The sequence below is a fragment of the Camelus ferus genome, chromosome 3 (genome assembly GCF_009834535.1).
Source record: "Camelus ferus isolate YT-003-E chromosome 3, BCGSAC_Cfer_1.0, whole genome shotgun sequence".
NCBI lineage: Eukaryota > Metazoa > Chordata > Mammalia > Artiodactyla > Camelidae > Camelus > Camelus ferus.
The window spans coordinates 56,329,732-56,347,954 of record NC_045698.1 but is presented as its reverse complement, the minus strand read 5'-3'; the positions used below and the strand labels follow the sequence as shown (position 1 = coordinate 56,347,954).

Genomic DNA, 18,223 nt, shown 5'->3' with positions numbered 1-18,223 from the left:
ATTTACCAGTATGGTGTTTTCAATAAAGTGTGCCCCAGTTTTAGAAATATATCCTGAGCATTAGAGTTCAATCAGTTCATATGCTCCTGTTTCCAATATTAATCCAACTTGATGACTTTAAAGGAATACAGTCCAAGTGCGTCATCAGGCTGGTTGCTGTTGTAATTGGTCTCCTACTGTCTTTCCAGCCAGTGCTCAGCCCAAGCCAGTGGCCTTTTTATGTGGCAGCTGATTCTAATACTTTTCTGCCTACAGTGCAAGAAATGTAAAAGGCAAAGGGCTCACTTGTGCCTGGTGAGTTTTCTCATGATAACGTCCTGAGCTTGCTTTGGTGCTTTTGTCTTAACAAGGAGAAAGTTAGAAACTGACAATTCTCATGACAAACAAAGAAATTCTGCTCCTTTAAATCTGAAGAGGTTTGTGCTCAAATTCACAGGTCAGAGGATTTGAAGGACATGACACAAAAGTCAAGAAAACATGTACAACGTGTATCTTGAACTTACTTTTTAAGTAATGAGTAATACAACTCCCAGCTTGGAATTGTACAACATAGCATCAAATCACACTCAGCTGAGAGCTTTCGCGAGTCCTTGCTTCATTTAGCTAGTGGATTACAGCCTATATCTAAAAAGGCTCCTGGGATCTAGGGCAACTGAGCTAATATGCACCTTTGGGAGCAATTCCACAACAACTGTTAAGAGCTCAATTTCGTAGAACAAATTATGTACAAGATAGGCGCAGCAAATAATTGCAAGGTGGTCCAAAGAAATGGTTTTACCATACAAGGGGGAGGAGCTGGTTATTATAATTGTTCACATATGTACCCATGGGGAAATCCCTGGAATTAAAAAAAAAAAAGTTAATAGCATTTAAATGCATCTTTTCTATTCTTAAAGACTGATGAAGTCAGGATTATTTAATTACTCCTTTAAGCCCCGTATTTGTTATTTTTAGATTTATATTCTGACTGCTTAATTTTAGTCACTTTCTTATATACTAAGAGTTGTTTTATTTTGTTAGCAAATCCAACATGTTCCAAGCCACTATCTATTGCAGTGTTTTGCCCTCCTAAGAGCTTTAGATTTATTTTTAGCTACTTTCAAGTTACATTAAAAAGACATTTTCCCGTCTCTGGGATTACATTGGTGATGACTATTTTTATTTATTATTTTTCATGAGCGAGATCCTTGATTCTGACACATTACTAAAACCACACAGAGTGAGGGCTTTATTTTTTTAATTTTATTTTAAGGTGTGATAGTTTTTATCACCCCTAGCATTCCTTCGCTTGTATCTGTTGGTTGTGCTTTTTGGCTGCTTAGATTCGTTTTATATTGAAGTAACTTTTTGAAGGTTTAGTCGTGAAGATATAGAAGTAATTAATGGGTTTCAATGAGGCTTATCCCCAGACAAGATGTATCATTCATCAGATCCTCAATGTGAGATTCAGAACATAATTTCACCTTACACGCTCAACTGATCTTTTTAACAATTTGTTCTAAGGTTTGGCTTCAAACGTTCATTTAGGATACATAAAACAAATTTTCCCCTGGCATTCTTGTGTCAACCTCACTAAAGTAAGAAGAGTGGAATAGAGGCTGCCTATTCAAAAGTACAGAATGCAAGCTGGCATTCAGCATTGTGTGGTCTGTCATGCATGTCAGTTAAATGACAGAGATGCCCCAGATATTCTGGAACACATTGAGAAAACTCCATATTCCAACTAACACAATTTTGGTGCACCCTAGGTAACTTTGAGTTGAAAATCCAGAGTTTGACATTCTTGTCAGTCCATTGACATATACCAAAAAATGTAGTCCGGCTTGTTGCATTAGGTTAAAACCAAGACATTCTGTTACCAATTCAGTTTTTACCTAGAAAACATTCCTGTTACTCAATGATGAAACATTAAAGATGAGCTGTATTGTTTCCTGGACCATCTACTACTGTATATCTTCATATATTTACTGTTATAGCAGGCTTTTCTAAAAGCAGTTAGTCAGATTTTTGAATAAATTTTGGTTTGTACACACCAAGAAATGCATTACTCTGTAACCATTAAAAATAAAGTGATAGATTTCTACAGGTTGCCATGAAAAGTTGCCCAAGATACACTGTTGAGTGAAAAGCTGGCTGCAAAAGAATTTATATGGCACATTCCACTTTATCCCACACAGAGACACACACACACACATATGCAGACATTCACAGAAACAGACTTGTTCAAGTGCACCTCAGGGAAGTCAGATTCAAGAGATGAAAAAATAAAGTTTACATTGTGATTTTATACTTAATGTAAAAACTTAGCTGTAACTATTAAAAAGGATTTATGCCTAATAGAAATTTAACTGTATTGAATTATTAACTTTTAAGATAAAATGTAGGCATTATAATGTAAAAACAATTAAAATAGTAACTTTATTATGTATACCCTTGGACATTAATCACTAAATTAATTGTGAGCGGCTACAAGGCAGGCTAGGACAGGAAGGCTGGGATGGGTAGTGTGTTCAGCTTTGGAGGTGGTTCTTGGTTCTCCGGTTCTCTCAGTGGGAACCAGTGACTGTGATGTCAGGAGTAAAGGGACAGAAGAAGCAGAAAGCACTTTCAAATATATTGTAGCCAGTCCTTAGATGTTATATGTCATGAAAAGAAACAGAGGTGGGGAAGATTCTGGCCAAACAGCTAAGAAAGAGCAGAGGATGGATACCAGGAAGAAAACAGGAAATGGCAGCTTAGAGCACAAGGGTACAGGTTTACTGTGATGTTACACACAGATTTTAGTCAGTGACTCAGAGAAGGGTGCTAGGTGGCATGTTGTGTTATTCAGCTGTTTGTGAAGGAACAGGATGGTGTGGATAGTGACATTCAGGCCAGTCCAAAAAGGGCCCATAAAAGACAGAGGGAGAACTTACATAACCTCGGCCACAGGCTAAGGGGGCCCAGGCCATTTCATTAGACGCCTGCCACAGGTACCACTCAGATCCTTCTACGTGGCGCTTCTGGGGCTGTGCGGGACACAACCTGTTCAGCAGTCCACACTGTCCTGAAGGAGATCTTCGTAACTGGAAAATTGCTTCAAGGAAAAGTATCAGTATTTTTCATTTGCTTTTAGAGATGCTGTGGCTCGTACCACAATTCATGATGGCAGTCGCCCTAAGAAGCACACTGTTCATTGAATGCATTAAATTAATGGATGATTAAATGATCTTGTTCCATTCAAAGGGCCTGAGATGGGGCATTAAAGTGGACACTGTGGAGAACTCTATTTTGAAGATATTAACAGAGAAACTGAATGAATTCTGAGGTTTAAGTTTACTTCATTTTTAAGGTTAGGAAAGACCTGGCGCCTGATGAAAGCTGAAATGAAAAGGTTCATGATGAGAGAATGATTTAAGTCCTGAAGGTGATGACTGCAGAAACAAAAGTCTGGCAGGTAGGGCAAGGGATGAGACCCAGAGTGCAGGCAGGGGAATTCTCTGCAGAAAAGACATCACCTCTACCTCTGAGAAGGCTCATTTTGGAGCTTCTAAACTGCACTGTGAGCATCGTGATGGCACAGGTCAAAGCCTAAAGGAGGCATGAGTGAAATATTTTCATCCTGAGTAAAAATACAGGCTGGTCACAGGGTTTCTGCTAGACAATCTCGGTCTTTGCCACAAATTTTGGGGGTTGGCCACCTTCTACATTGATTGAACTAGTTTCTACTATTGTCCCCGTGGGTTCAAAATCACCGGCAAGTTAAATGATGAGATTGCTTAGGATCGAAGACATGTAATAGAAATAGACAACACAAGAAAGACTTCGGAAAATGACATTTCATTTTTGAGAAATGAAGAGGATAAATCCATACTAGACCATCTACAGAATACACAGGTTCCTTTTAAAATTGAAGTACTTCAGATTTCAAGTTAGAAAAAAAAGTACACAACTATTCATGCGCTAATTGAGCTACAGAAAAAAAGAAAAACTTCAAAATGAAACTGGTAAAAGAATAAAATGAAGTCTATGCCATTAATACTAAATCTCTTAGGAAGTTACCAGTCAGATTTATAATTCCACTAAATGACTGCTTTTTAAGACAGACATTATACAAATATATTCCCTACACAGTCAAGACTCTTGATAGAGAAAATATTGTTAAAAAAAAAAAAAAGTTCATTCTTGGCCTCTGCAGCTATTTAAATTCAGAATAGGATGGATCTTAACTTCTTGTGTCTTACAGTACTTTGATAATATGATGAAAACTATGGAATTTGTAGTTAGAAAAAAAAATTACACAAAGCATACACATCTGGACACCAGATGAAGAAACACTCAGAATTCCTGTCTGGTTTTTTTTCCTCTTCTTCATATTCTCTTTATCTGCTTTAGACCAATCAGTGCTAAGGAATTAGAGACACTCCTTGTAAGGGTCAGCAAAGATCATCACAGGAGAGCATTTGGTCTTGCTGATTTTTTTAAATGGAGAATTTACTTGATTAATGATTGCTTCAAAGAGTCGTAAGTCACAGTGGCCTGCAACTTGATGATTTATAGTTGTAGTTTAATTCTTTACTACAAGTTTGACAAGCTCTTGTTAAAGTAATGATAATTGTGATTTATACGACTCGATGGAGGCTGACATATTTCAGCAGGGAAGGATCTGACCATTTTATTTCTGTACTTGGCCCACTGCAGCAAGCAAATACTAAGGCTTACAAGAATAAGAGTATGCTGTATTACATATGACTTGATTTAACAAGATTATTTTGAGATTGGCAAGTCTAAAATTTGTCCTGTCATAGTAACTGTCTTTTGTAGTTCATACTGTTGGATTCATTTTACTTCATGAGTTTGCATTTGGCTTTTTCTTACTTCTGATTCCATATGGTTCTGTAAACTTTCCAAACTATTTTATGAGATGTGTGTGTGTGTGTGTGTGTGTGTGTACGCATGCCTATGAGCAAGATTAATTGGCTTGGAGTCATTATATGTGGATTCTAGTTCTAGTCTGGATTCTACCACAAAAAAATTGTTTTTCTTGTGTTAAGAACTTGTAACACTTACTCTCTTAACATTCTTCTATAACAGACAGCAGTGTTAATTATCATGTTGTTCAGTATGTCCCTAGTACTTACTTATCTTACAGCTGGAAGTTTGTACCTTTTGACCACCTTCATTCAATATGCTCTCTACCTATCCCCACCTCTGGAAACCACAAATCTGGTCTCTTCTTCTATGAGTTTGTTTGTTTGTTTTTGAAGTATATTGCCCTAAAATATTATGTTAGTTCCTAGTATACATCATAAGTGATTTGATGTTTCTATACAAAATGATCACCACAATTAGTCTAATTACCATCTGTCACCATACAAACATATTACATTATTTTTGACTCTATTCCACATGCTGTACATTCATTTGTAGTGAACAAATAGTTCTTCAGGATGGATTTCGACCTATGCTACTATTTGTTAGGATTTACATTTTATTTTCTGTATATGCATAGTTAATTTTAAATTATAGAAATTTAACTCAGGAAATGAAATAATTTTCTTATATTATACACCATATCCATTGTTAAGAGTTTTTATTGATAAGATTGCATAGATGATACAAACTGGGTGTGGTAAGCAGAATAGTGGCCTCCCAAAGTTGTTTACATCCTTCCTAATCCACAGGACCTGTGAATATGTTGCTTTCCCTGGCACTTTGCAGATGTGATTAAGGTTAAGAATCTTGTGATGAGGAGACTCCTGGAATATCCAGGCAGATTCAATGTAATCACATGGGCCCTTAAAAATCAAAGAACCTTTCCTAGCTGAGTTCAGAAGAGAGGATGATGTGACTGCAGAATCATCAGAGAGGTGCAGCGTTGTTTACTTTGAAGATAGAGGAAGGGGGCCAAGAGCTACAATACATGGGCAGCTTGTAGAAACTGGAAAAGACATCAAACAGATTCTTCCCTTCAGCTTCCAGAAGGGAATGCAACTCAGCTGACACTTTGATTTTGATCCAGCAAGAACTGTGTTGAATTTCTAACTTACAGAACTGTAAGATAATAAATTTGTGTTGCTTTGAGCCCCTAAGTTTGTGGTAATTTGTTAGCATATTAGCAGAAAGCTAGTATACTGGGAAATGGTAAATTCAGATCAAAAGTGTAGATTTTTTTTGTGTGTGTGATAACCAAATTTTCAATATGCTATGATATACAAAATGTTACAAATGCACAGGTTAATAATGATTACAGACAAAATATAAATGCTTTGGGCTTATGGTGATTAATTTATCATGTGATTTTTTTACTTCCTATATATCAGATATGATGGAAATAAAGGTATACATACAAAGATCACATGAAAATAAAAAGGCAGTAACTAACTCTTCTAGAATAATGAACTTTGTACATGAAATACATTTAATAAATTGAGACTATTTAGAAGAGCAGGAAATAATAGTTATAGTCAGAAAAAGGAAAGAACTCCATTTAAATATAGTTAAATTTATACTGAGAGAATAAAGGGTAGGTTCAAAAGATAGATAAAATATTTTCTACTGTAGAGAAAAGATTACTTTAGGGAGGTACAATTATCGGACCACCCTTAATGAGAATGTAAAGTTTTATAGGGATATATACAGAATGGGGATCTCAAGGAAACAACATCTTTGAAGAGAATTATACTTGCACTAAATGGTCATATATATATATATATATATATATATATATATATACACACACATATACACATACACACACACACAGATATATACACACACGTACATATGTATAAAAAATATACATTCAACTAATAATGCTTATTATTTAAAAAATATATCAAATAATGCCAGGAGTCCTAATAGAGGAAAAAGCAGTTCCCTGCCACCCAGCCCTATCCTGCTGCTCTAGGCATCACACTTTCAGCTGCTTAAGCTCCTTCTTGTCATGTTAGCCTACATGCTTTTAAAAAATATGTGTCTACCACCACCTCTTAGTTCAGTGACTTTGGACATGGGAGCCTTACGATATGTGGTAAAGATTATACCTGTCTTTCTACCTACTACCTGTTAGTGGATTCCAGAGGCAGACCCTCCCTACCTCCCCTGCAACTTAGTAACAGAATATTCTGAACTAAGTTGTCCCCTCATCATTTAGTTTCTCAGCACAGCTGATAGATTTTCCAGGCATTTGAAAAGTATTTTGTGTGCTGGTTGTGGTTCCCCACTTCACCAGCAGATGAGCATGCTATACTGACCAGTATATATATATATAAAATATATATATTTTTTTTTTTTTTTTTTTTTTTACTGGAGACAGGAGGTTTTATTGATGCTGATGGGGGTGGGAAAGGCCCCCCAGGAGGGCTGAGTCAGTCAGCAGATGCATAAGGCCTGGGCACATAGGGGTAGGTTAGGGCACATTCATCTTAGGATTCTGTGGCTCCTTCTTTGGGGAAGGGAGAGAGCATCTTGATGGGGGAGCAATTTGAAGAGCAGCAAGGGAGAGGTTAGGGATGGCTGAGAGCTCCTAGCCTGAGAGAAGGCACCATAATAGCCAGCAACATCTGTGTGGAAAGCTGGATCAACTGGTCAGTAGGGGAAACTGGGGAGGAGGCACTGGGTTGGCTTCTTGGGGAGGGTTCCAACCTTGGCCTGGGTGAGCTCTCGTGAATACCTGGTGTTCCCAAGCAGAGTAGGGCAGGGCCCAAAGCCTCTTTCCCTGTGGGCCTCCTTAAGGAGAGAAAGGCATTCGAGGAGCCCCCTGGCAAGGGGTGCCAGAATTAGTCCTTAAAGCACAGCTGGGGGCAGACAAGGCGCCAAGGCACAAAGGCACAACTGGTGGGGGGGCAGGGGCAGCCTCCAAGCTGAGTGCCAGGGTCACAAGAGGACGCAGGACCGCCCACGCTTGACTGGCGTGGGGTTGAGCACAGCCCGGACAGCCTCCGCAAACACTTCCTTGACGCCGTCCTGCTGCAGGGCCGAGCACTCGAGGTAGCTCACAGCGTGGATCTGCTTGGCCGGCGCCTGGCCCTGCTCCTTGAGGCACCGGAGGGTGTCAGGCTGGGATCTCAGGTCCTTCTTGGTGCCCACCAGGAGGATGGGCACGTCGGGGCAGTGGTGGCACACCTCTGGATGCCACTTGTGCCGCACATTCTCATAGGAGGGCGGACTGGTAATGGAGAAGCAGATGACGAAGATGTTGGTCTGAGGGTAGGAGAGTGTGCGGAGGCAGTCGTACTCCTCCTGGCCCGCTGTGTCCCACAGGTTCAGGTTCAGCTTGCAACTGAGGCTCTATGCGGTTTCTAGCGAGAGTGTAGTCACGGGTGAAGAAGCAGCCAAAGAGCTGAGCCCAGTGGGACCCCAATCCTAAAAGACTAAGAATCAGTATTCAGTGAGACAAGAGAGGAACCAGAGATGGTAGCAGGCATGAGAGGAGAGTGGTTTCAAGGAGAGAAAGGTCAGTTAGTTTCCATTTGAGTGAAAGGCAGGGATGTAACCATTGCTTTCACAACTTGGAGACCATATACGACCTCAGCAAGAGCAGCTACCTCAGAGTCCTGTGGCCAGTGGCTCCAGTGGAGTGAGTTAGAGAGGGCAGGCATCACGTGGTGGTGACAGGTTTCCTTTAGGTGCCTTGATGTATAACATCAACCTAAACTTTTCTTTTGTTTCAAATTTAGATGACATAAAAACTTATGTTATTAGTTTTATCAGATTAAAGCACATTCCGTTTCTCCAAAAAAGAAATACTTTGTGCTTTTCAGATACAGATTTGGTTTCATTTTCATTCCAAAATATGTATTTAATGCTCATTGAGTATGTGTCACTCTCCTAGATCCTCTGGGAAATACAGACTAGAACGTACTTACTTTGGAATATAAATTTATCCATGAAAATTACTAACATACCTAACTAAACATTGATACACAGTAATAAGGTGCCTACTTAGCTAGTATGAACTTTAATGCCTGGAGCTCCAAGTATGTAGAAAGGAAGACGCCCTGGGGCAAAGGAGGAGGGAAGGCAGTTCAATATCCTTTCTGTGACTACCTCATTCTTGCTAGAGTTGGAAGAAAGAAAGTACCTGACAGGCAGAAATTGCCTACTGTGTGTCACATACAAATTTTGTTGCTTTCTGTGCAGTATAAATGTATCGTTACAACAAATCGAGGTAGTAACTCTAATTATCGAATTTCACAAACAAAGAGACTAAGACTAGAAGAGGTTTGCTTTACAAAGTCTTTCTTACCTTCAATAAATGTGGCCCAGGTAGAAAGTTGCTAAAACTTAACTTGAGAGTAAAGATACACTAACTTCTGTCAGATGTCTATGACAAGTCTTCCTTCCTTATGTGACTGCTGACATCCTGAGTCTTTGTTCACACAGAGACCAAGTCTTTGGACATTCAAAACGTTTCTATTACAACGTTGTAAATGGTGTTTGCATAGCAGTTAAGAATAATAAACAATGAAAGTGAATGTTTGCCTTATTGTGTTGTAAGTGATTTAGTAAAATTTATAGTTGTGTCTTTTAAGAGTAATATATTTAAATTAAATAGGCACATCCTTAATTACTACTCTTACTGCTATTTTTAAAATGAAGCAATGAACTCTGTAGCTTTCAGAAATTAGTCATTAAATTACAGAAAAGTTAGTAGGTCTGCTCTTTTCCCACTTAACATCTAAAAATCTTGTTGAATGTTCAAAAGAATATTTAAAGTCTTAACAATTTAATTTAGTTAATCTTTATGTTAGGTATGCTTTAATGTCCCACTGTTATAATGACAGGCTTTCCTGTTGCTTCAGTAATAATTGCTAAATTTGTAATTATGCATAAATACCATTGTCTGAATTACTTTAGACAATTTCCTTTGGTAGTTCATATTCTTAGAGCATGAATGTGCTCTAACATCATTTTAGGGTGGGGTAACATCTTTCCCTCAGATGACATGCAAATTATATATACATATTCAAACAGACACACCTACATATTCACACTTACTGGGTTGTTATTTTTTTAAAGTTATATATACAGTGATATTTTCCTTTAATTTCCTTTATGCTATTGTGTGACATCAGAAGAGAAAAAATACTAAAATTTTCCATTTTCTTGTGACTGTTGTGTCTTCTACTTTTTTCTTTTCCGATTACTATTGTATTGAATTCCCTGCACAACATCTGTGGGAACTAGATAAATGCTTCAGATAAACTTACACTTTATTGAAAAGTGTAAGTATTAAAATGCATTACCCTGTAATGTACATTGTGTTCAATTTACTGCCACACTTCAATTTTGTCAGTGCTTCTGTGAAGTGATGTGAGGCCTTGAATATAGGGCTTCTGTGGTCTAGATCCTAGAATCTGCATGTATGGCAGTGTAACCTGTTCAGGTTATTTGCCTCCGAGTTCTGTAAGATGAGGATGATAATGGTGCATAATTCATTGTTGGGGTTTAGGGAGGTAATACACATAATGTGTTACCACAGTATCTGACACGTAGTAAGTACTTTGTAAAGATTAATCAATAAATGTTGGCTAATGTATTTCCTAACTGGGAAATCCATTTGGCTTTTTAAAATGCTTTCAGATAATATGAATGCTTTCAGATAATATAAATGGTTTGCAGGTTTTTTTTTTTAATAGGAATCCCTTAAATTAGTATAGTACTTGAGTGAGATGTACATGTATTATGCATGTGTACATCTGCCAGAAGACTAAACTCTGGTGATAAATTAGTTTCAAAACAATTTATTTCTTACAAATATTTGTGTTGTATATATGACTAGTGGAAATTTCTCAGAGCATTTCCATTTGATGATGGCTCACTTTATGGTCATTATGGCACATCTGATTTTTGAAAGGAATGTATTACTTTGCAGTGTGTAATTTTGACTTATATTTTATATGCTGCCATACTTCATGTATTTCATATAAACACTTGCAGATGGGCTACACAACATTCTTCTGTTTCCATCAGATCCAAAAGAAAATGTATTTTTATGTCTGTATAAGTATATTAAGATTTTGTTGTGAAATATACATGGAAAGGAATGAATTATTTCAAAAAGAAAAATTCATGTAACTGTCATTTGGTCTAAAAATCTCTAGCCCAGATACATTGTCTCTGGTGCCCCCTTTCTAACCACATACCTCTATCCCTTGTCCTTCCCGATTGGCAAAGGAAACAATACCTTCATTTGTATGGTAATCACTTTCTTGATTGCTTTACCACATTACATCCTGAAAATGTATCCCCAAAGGCTATAGATCTGCTAGTTTTAAAATTTTGCCTTTACGTAAAGATTTTACACATGTGGATTGAACTTGACATGGTTTGTTTTTTCCCCACATGTGGCTAAGTCTATGCTTGGAAACAAGTATTAGCTGAGCCGCTTGCAAATGAAAGCACAGGGACCAAGACTATAGACACTCCAGCTGGAGGACCTGGGTTCACATGCTGGTTTTGCTTCAGGAGCCTTCAGTGGGTTGTTCAGCTCCTCTGTACCTTACCTTCCTCAACTGTAAAATTGGGAAATGATCATGTTAGCTCATAGGGTTGTTAGAAAAAATTTTAATAAATTTAATGGACTTGGTAAAGTGCTAAGTAAATAAAAACAGTTATAGTTATGTTAGCAATAACTCTTGGTTTACTCAGTGTACACATGCATTTCTAGTACCTGATATAGGCATCAGTTTGTGAAATCACTAAGAGTATATAGTCTGAGAGGCAAATGTAATGGTAGGGTAATTTCAAAAATATTTTAAAATAGAGAGGATGCAATTGTTGCATGCTGTTTTTCCCCCCTTTTAAATTTTCAGCCATTAATGGTAAACACAGATAGCCGCTGTTCTGCCATGGAGTCTGTATCATTGCTGTTGGCTTGACAGTATGCTGTGCAAATCTGTGCCATGCTCTTGTCCTCTTTCTTCTGCACACAGCTGAGTAAGGCAAACAAAAAAATCATTAATAAAGAGTGAATGCTTTCCTGGCTCCAGAACACTATATCCTATTCAGCATGAGATGGATTCTGAAACTCTGAGTGCCTTTTAGTATTTTATGCTGAAAACAAGGTCTAAATTTTGAATGTTAGAATTTTGAAGTTTTTTTCCCTTAAATAATGCAATCAGTACATTGATCATCACAATCATTGTTGTTAAACAGGTATGGGAGAGAGCATGGTGTAGCAGAAAGATGTCAAGCCTGACGTGTGAGTTTGCTAGAGCTGCCGTAACAAAGTACCACAGATGGGATGGCTTGAACAACAGAAATTTATTTTTTCACCATTCTAGAAATATGAGGTCAAGGTGTCAGCTGGGATGGCTTCTTTTGAGGCCTTGTCCCTTTGCTAGTAGATGGCTGTCTTCTCCCTGTATCTTCATATGGTCCTCCCTGTGCAGATTTATCTCTGTGTCCACATTTTCTCTTCTTACAAGGATACCAGTCAAACTGGATTAAGACTCATTTTAATGACCTCATCTTAGCTTATTTTCCTCTTTAGGGACCCTGTCTCCAAATACAGTCACATTCTGAGGTACTGGGCATTAGGACTTAGGAATCTGGAGGGACACAATTGAGATCAAAACACCTGCACATCAGGATACAAAGTTTCTGATTCTGTTTTTCTATAACAATAGGGGTTTAATAAGACGTTTAACTGGTCTAGTCTGTGTAAATTTTCTTTCAGCTGTGACATACAAAGATATAAGTCAAAATTTATATAAATATAAATATACAAGACATTAGCATGCATGGAATCATTTATTAAATTTATCATTTCTGTGAAGAGTGGAAATTCCTTGTTGAAAGTAATTTTAGTTACATAATTAATCCATGAACACAGTTCTTAAAAAAAAAAAAATTAGGTGATTGTGCAAAGCAAGTTTCTCTTCAGTGAGTTCCCCCAATCCCTGTTTCTTCTCCGTTAAAAGTTGAATTTGTACTCTAGAAGAGCACTGCCCAATAGAACTTTCTGTGATGATGGAAATGTTGTTTCTGATGAATATAACAAGCTAGCAATTCAACAGTCCCCTGCTAATTGAGTATTTAAAATGTGCTTAGTGTGACTGGAGAACTGAGTTTGATGTGTAATTTTATTTTTAACTTTAATTAAATTCATATAGCCATTATAGCTGGTGCTACCGCATTGAACAGTAAAGTTCTAGTATGTTTTCTAAGATATTAAAAAAAAATATCCGAGCAAACTAATGGTATATTTGTTTTTATGTGTGGGGGGAGGACTATAAAATATAATTAAATTTTTTTCTACATTTTGTACTATGCTTTTTTTCAGTTACTATCTTCAGCGTGCCTGGGCTATGTGTTTATGTGTATACGTGGTAATGAATGTTTTAACTTCTTGGTTGATTGTCACTTACCTTTCAATCATTGTATCGATTTTTATCTAAAATTCCATTTTTCAATATTTATAGTTTTAAAGTAAGTATATTATATATATATTTATATGTATATAAAACACTATCATATTATTTTCTGTCTTTCAGGGTTGTTTTGCTTTCTGCCCTTTTCAGAAGTTATATATACAGATGATTTCCAAAGTTCAATCTAACCTCTGCCTTAAAAAATGAAGTGATTCCTTTGTTCAATATTCTTTAACTATATTTGAGCAAACTAGTTGTGTGTACCTATGTGTGTGTGTGTGTGTACATAGAGCTAAAATATAATTAAATGTCTCTCTCATTTGGATAACATTCTGATATATATAATGAAAATCAATTTAGTAAGGAGAAACAGTAACTCCTAATTGATTTAGCTAAATATAAAGCTATGAGCTCTTTTCTCTCTTTAGTTCTTGTCAGTTCTACAAGCAGTTACCAAGTAACTTGTATGATTATAAATGTCACATAGCCTCACTGTTGGACAGATATTACCTTGCATTTTTGTGGGGTACCGTATATTGAATTTTAAATTGGGTTATCAGGCAGATTATAATATGAGCAAGCTATCCTGGTTATAATGTTCCCTTGTGGAGAATATTTTAGTTTAAGTGTTGTAGTCAGAGGAGAGCTAAAATAGCAAGTTTTCAGTGAGCAGTCTGTTCAAGGATTGAAACTGAGCTACTTGAAATAGCATAGATATTCAGTTTCTTAAGTATTAGAGATGCTGTATATCCAGATGGAACTCTGAATTGGGTACATGTGTGCAGGAAAAACACTTGAAGGGAGTGAGGGGAACAGGGACAGGCAGACCGAGTGGTTGACCATGATGAAGTTGTAAAAGAGGTCTTGGGTGACACCATAGGCAGCTCTGAAGCTGGGACGGCCCTTCCAAGTAATCTGCTGTTGCAGCCAGGGTCTGTCTGCACTTCTGTACTCTAGCGTCAGCCGATCACTGGATGTGTGCTGTACCCAGGGAGGGCATGCAGTCTCCAGTGCAGCTGCTCCCTTGTCCAGGACAGTTACTGAGAAGGAACTAACTTTTGAGCTTATAGGAGCCAATATTCTCAACTGCGGAAAAATGAATGCTTTGTTCCTGATGGGGGACCTAAGGGGTCCACTAGTGTATCTTCTACAATATATTACTTAGAAGGCAGGAAAAGTTTGTTTTTAATTATTTTTCGTTAGTCACTGGGGTGTTAAAATGACATCCCTTAGGATGGATAGTCAGGATGTGTCTGGCAGAGTATAGAATTCATGTATTAAGGTTTTCATTTCCTCAGTATACTTTAGTGCTTAAGTAGTTTCTTGACTTGCAAGTTGGAAGTGTCTGAAACGATTGCTAATAACTTTAGTAAAGCTATTTGTTTCTCAGAAAGAAATAACATCAGAAAGAATAACCTAGAGAGGTAGAAGGATGGAAAGATAAAAGGGAGTGAATGCTACCAAGAGAAGAGTATGCTAAGAATCAGAGTGGTCACAGCTATGTTAGTTGCCGACAGGAAGTCAGGTAAGGTATGAACCGAGGAACACCCACTAGATTCACAGCCAAGTGGTCCTGGGGTCTTTCGGGGGCGATGAACTGCAAACAGATAACGGCTTACAAGGAGTGAGGAGGTGATCGAATGAATCACAGGGAAGGAAGTGTATTTGACAATCTGAGTGTGTGTTGGTGCTGATCAGAATTAGCTTACGAAGAGCAGACTGAAAGAACAGAGAACTAGAGTCTAGCATCTCTCACCAATGAGGAGGTGGGAAAAATATGTTCTAGAAAGAAAACGTAGTACAGAAAATTCAAGCAGCAATTTGTCTTCCTGACTAAACTCTTTTGTTAATTGAAAGGAAGAAAAATTTAATGAAATGCTCTATTATTGCTAATGACTAAGGGAGTTTGCCTAGAAAAAACCAAAATATTATTAAAAAGTGGCATTCCAGGTTGGCGGAAGGGATGTTTTAGTCACAGTGGCCAAGCCTTGATCTGCATTTCTTAACTCTATACATTTCAAATTTATTGGTCCGTTCAGTCATTCGACTTTCATTTTGAAATTAGATAATATTCTAGACCATCTATTATATGTAGACTGGTTCTGAGTAATGAATATAGCAGAAAAAAATCCTACCTTTTTGAGGATTCATTCTAGTGGAAAATAAAGACAGTAAACAAAATATTTAAGTAAAATTAGTAGTATGATAGATAAGTATTATAAAGGAAATGCCCAGATTTGGGGACAAGGAACATAAACATTAAGTTTAGTAGTCATGGGAGGCCTTTGGGAAGGTAATATATGAGTAAAGACCTAAATAAGGTAAGCATACAGGGCCATCTCACATTGGGAGGAAGAGCATTCCAAGCACAGGGAAGTGTTTTAGAGGCAGAAATTCAGAGGTAAATGTATGGCTGAAATATTTGAGAAACAGTGAGGAGGACTTGGACTGTAGCAAAGATGCTGGGAAGTCATTGGAGTGTGGTTGAAATTTAGTTGGTAGGTGTACTCGTGTGATTTATAGTCAGAAGTATATATTTGATCTTTGTCCTATTTCTGGTATAGACCTTGGAATTTCCTATAAGAGCAATAAAAGTATTTTTTTTTTCTGTTATTGGGGTGACTTTTGGCAAACCCTTAGGTAACCAAAATATGGAGGCTGGTTGCCATGGGAACCAACCACCTAATTAAAGGGTTAGAGCTTTCACGTACCCCACTTCCAAGAGGGGAGGGGGCTGGAGGTTGAATCAGTTGCCAGTGGCCAATGATTTAATCAACGCCTGTCTATGTAATGAAGCCTTTATTAAAACCCAAAAGTTCAAAGAGGTTCTGAGTTGGTGAACATGTGGAAATTTAGGTGAGAGTGGTGCACTCTGAGATCATGGAAGTTCCACCCTTTTCCCCATACCTTGCCTTATGCATCTCTTCCATCTGGCTTTTCTGAGATAGAGCCTTTCATAATAAAATGGAAATGTAGTAAATAAAGCGTTTCTCTGAGTTGTGTGAGCCACTCTACCAAACTAATTTAACCCAAACAAGGGACTGTAGGACCCTCCAACCTGTAATAGCCAGTCAGTTTAAAGCACAGGTGACAACCTGGACTTGTGACTGGCATCTGAAGTATATTGGGCAGGGACCGTCTGTTAGGACTGAACCCTTAACCTGTGGGATCTGTTGTTCTTTCTGGGTAGATAGTGTAAGAATTGAGTTGAATTTTAGGACACTCAGCTGGTGTCTGAGAATTGCTAGTTGGTATGGGAAAACCAGCACCCCACCTCTACACACATGTTGGAGTGGGATGTTAGAATCATTTTAGTAGGTTTTGGTCCAGTCTTGTTAGGTTGATACTGGCATCTATTTCCATCTGTCAGGACTGCATTATTTTCCCTGCTTAAGTTTTTGAATATCATCCTTACCGTGAGAATTTCAAGCAGAGGGGTAACATGATCTGACATGTTTTAACAAAATCACTCTTGCTGACATGTGAGAAAATACTGAATGGGGCAGGGGTGAAAGTAAAAATCCAGTTAGGAGGTTATTGCAATAATCCAGACAAAAGATGATTATGGATTGATCTTGAGTGTTAGCAGTAGAGGGATGAGTTGTGGTCAAATTCTGGATGTAATCTGAAGACGGAGCCAACAGGAACTGCTGACACAGAGGATGTGGATATGAGAGAAAGTAATGAGTCATGAATGCCTCTAAGGCTTTTGACCTGAGCACCTGGAAGAATGAATTGATAATAACTGTGATGAGAAAGACAGAGGAGAGGTAGGTTTGAGGAAGACGATCAGGAGCTTGAACATGTTAAATTTAAGATGCCCATTAGTCATCCAAGTGAGTTTGTAATTATGTATCTGGAGGATAATGGGATGTATCAGGCTGGAGGTAAAAATGTTAAGAGTCATTAGTCTATAGGTTGTATTCAAAGCGAGGAGATTGGATGAAATCACAAAGGGAGTGAGTACAGATTAAAAAGACAGGAAGTCCAAGGACTGAGCCCTGCAGCACTCTAAAATTAAGAGTTAGGGAGGAAAAGGAAGTGCCTGCGAAGAAGAAATGGCCAGAGAAGTAGTAGAGAAACCAGAGGAAAGAAATGTATTGGAAACCAAGTGAAGAGAATAGTTTATAGAGGAGGCAGTGCTCAGCTTTGTCAAAGGTTGCTGCCTGGTCAAGTAAGATGAAGACTAAGATTTGACAGTTGCATGAAGTCATGTTTTCTGTTTTAAGGGTTCACTTCAGTTTCCCATATGACTGTGTAGATATCAGGCCTCTGTGTGTGTCCTAGATTCAGACATTGTTGCATTTTGATCCCCACTTAACTAAGTCTGTGTAATTTTATGGATTAATGTAAAAATTCATCCTGAATTCCAAACAATATTGGAAATCATTTTGACACATATTTCCATGGTGATCTGACCTCCAAATTTAATATCCCACTATTTAGAATCTGAAAAGCAATATTGTTGTTTTCTTCATACGCCATGGACAAGACCAACACTCTTGAAAGTCAAACACCAACATCTTAGATTCTTAATAAGAAATTTTGCTTTGAAAATAATCTCACATATCATGTTACATCCAAAACTAAGCTTGTATAAAGGATCAAAATAGCACATTTTTCTTCAGAGTAGTTTACAATGCATACCTTACAGAAATAAGGCATGTTGATAAACACAGGCTTAAAATCAGTAGAACTCTGCAATTTATAAAACATATGCATATATTACATCATTCAAAAATATTATGTAAATGATCACCAACCAGAAGTATCTATGTCTCCTATTATGTGGCTGCCTTCCTCTGTCATTATCAGGGATGGTCTGCAGTCATAGACATCTTAGGTAGTCATCTTTCAGAGGAATA

The 18,223-nt window shown here is 37.7% G+C and overlaps 2 protein-coding genes across 3 annotated transcripts in view; one reads left to right on the top strand and one right to left on the bottom strand.

Moving 5' to 3' along the window:
• The window catches only part of EDIL3 (EGF like repeats and discoidin domains 3), a 394,119-nt gene that overhangs the window by 71,610 nt on the left and 304,286 nt on the right, over positions 1 to 18,223 (top strand). The window lies entirely within an intron of this gene.
• LOC102520088 (rho-related GTP-binding protein RhoG) lies at positions 7,287 to 13,366 on the bottom strand. The gene is made up of 3 exons (XM_006178647.3): positions 13,356 to 13,366; positions 11,816 to 11,918; positions 7,287 to 8,271 (listed from the first exon to the last, which is right to left on the bottom strand). The coding sequence occupies exons 1-3, from the start codon at positions 13,364 to 13,366 to the stop codon at positions 7,858 to 7,860; spliced, it is 528 nt and encodes a 175-aa protein (XP_006178709.2). The 3' UTR covers positions 7,287 to 7,857.

What these genes read in the sequence shown, in the direction of transcription:
- LOC102520088 (XM_006178647.3), bottom strand. An exon ending in TGGCAGAACAGCGGCTATCT is followed by an intron (nt 8,272 to 11,815) that starts GTGTTTACCATT and finishes GAAACCGCATAG; the next exon opens with AGCCTCAGTTGCAAGCTGAA.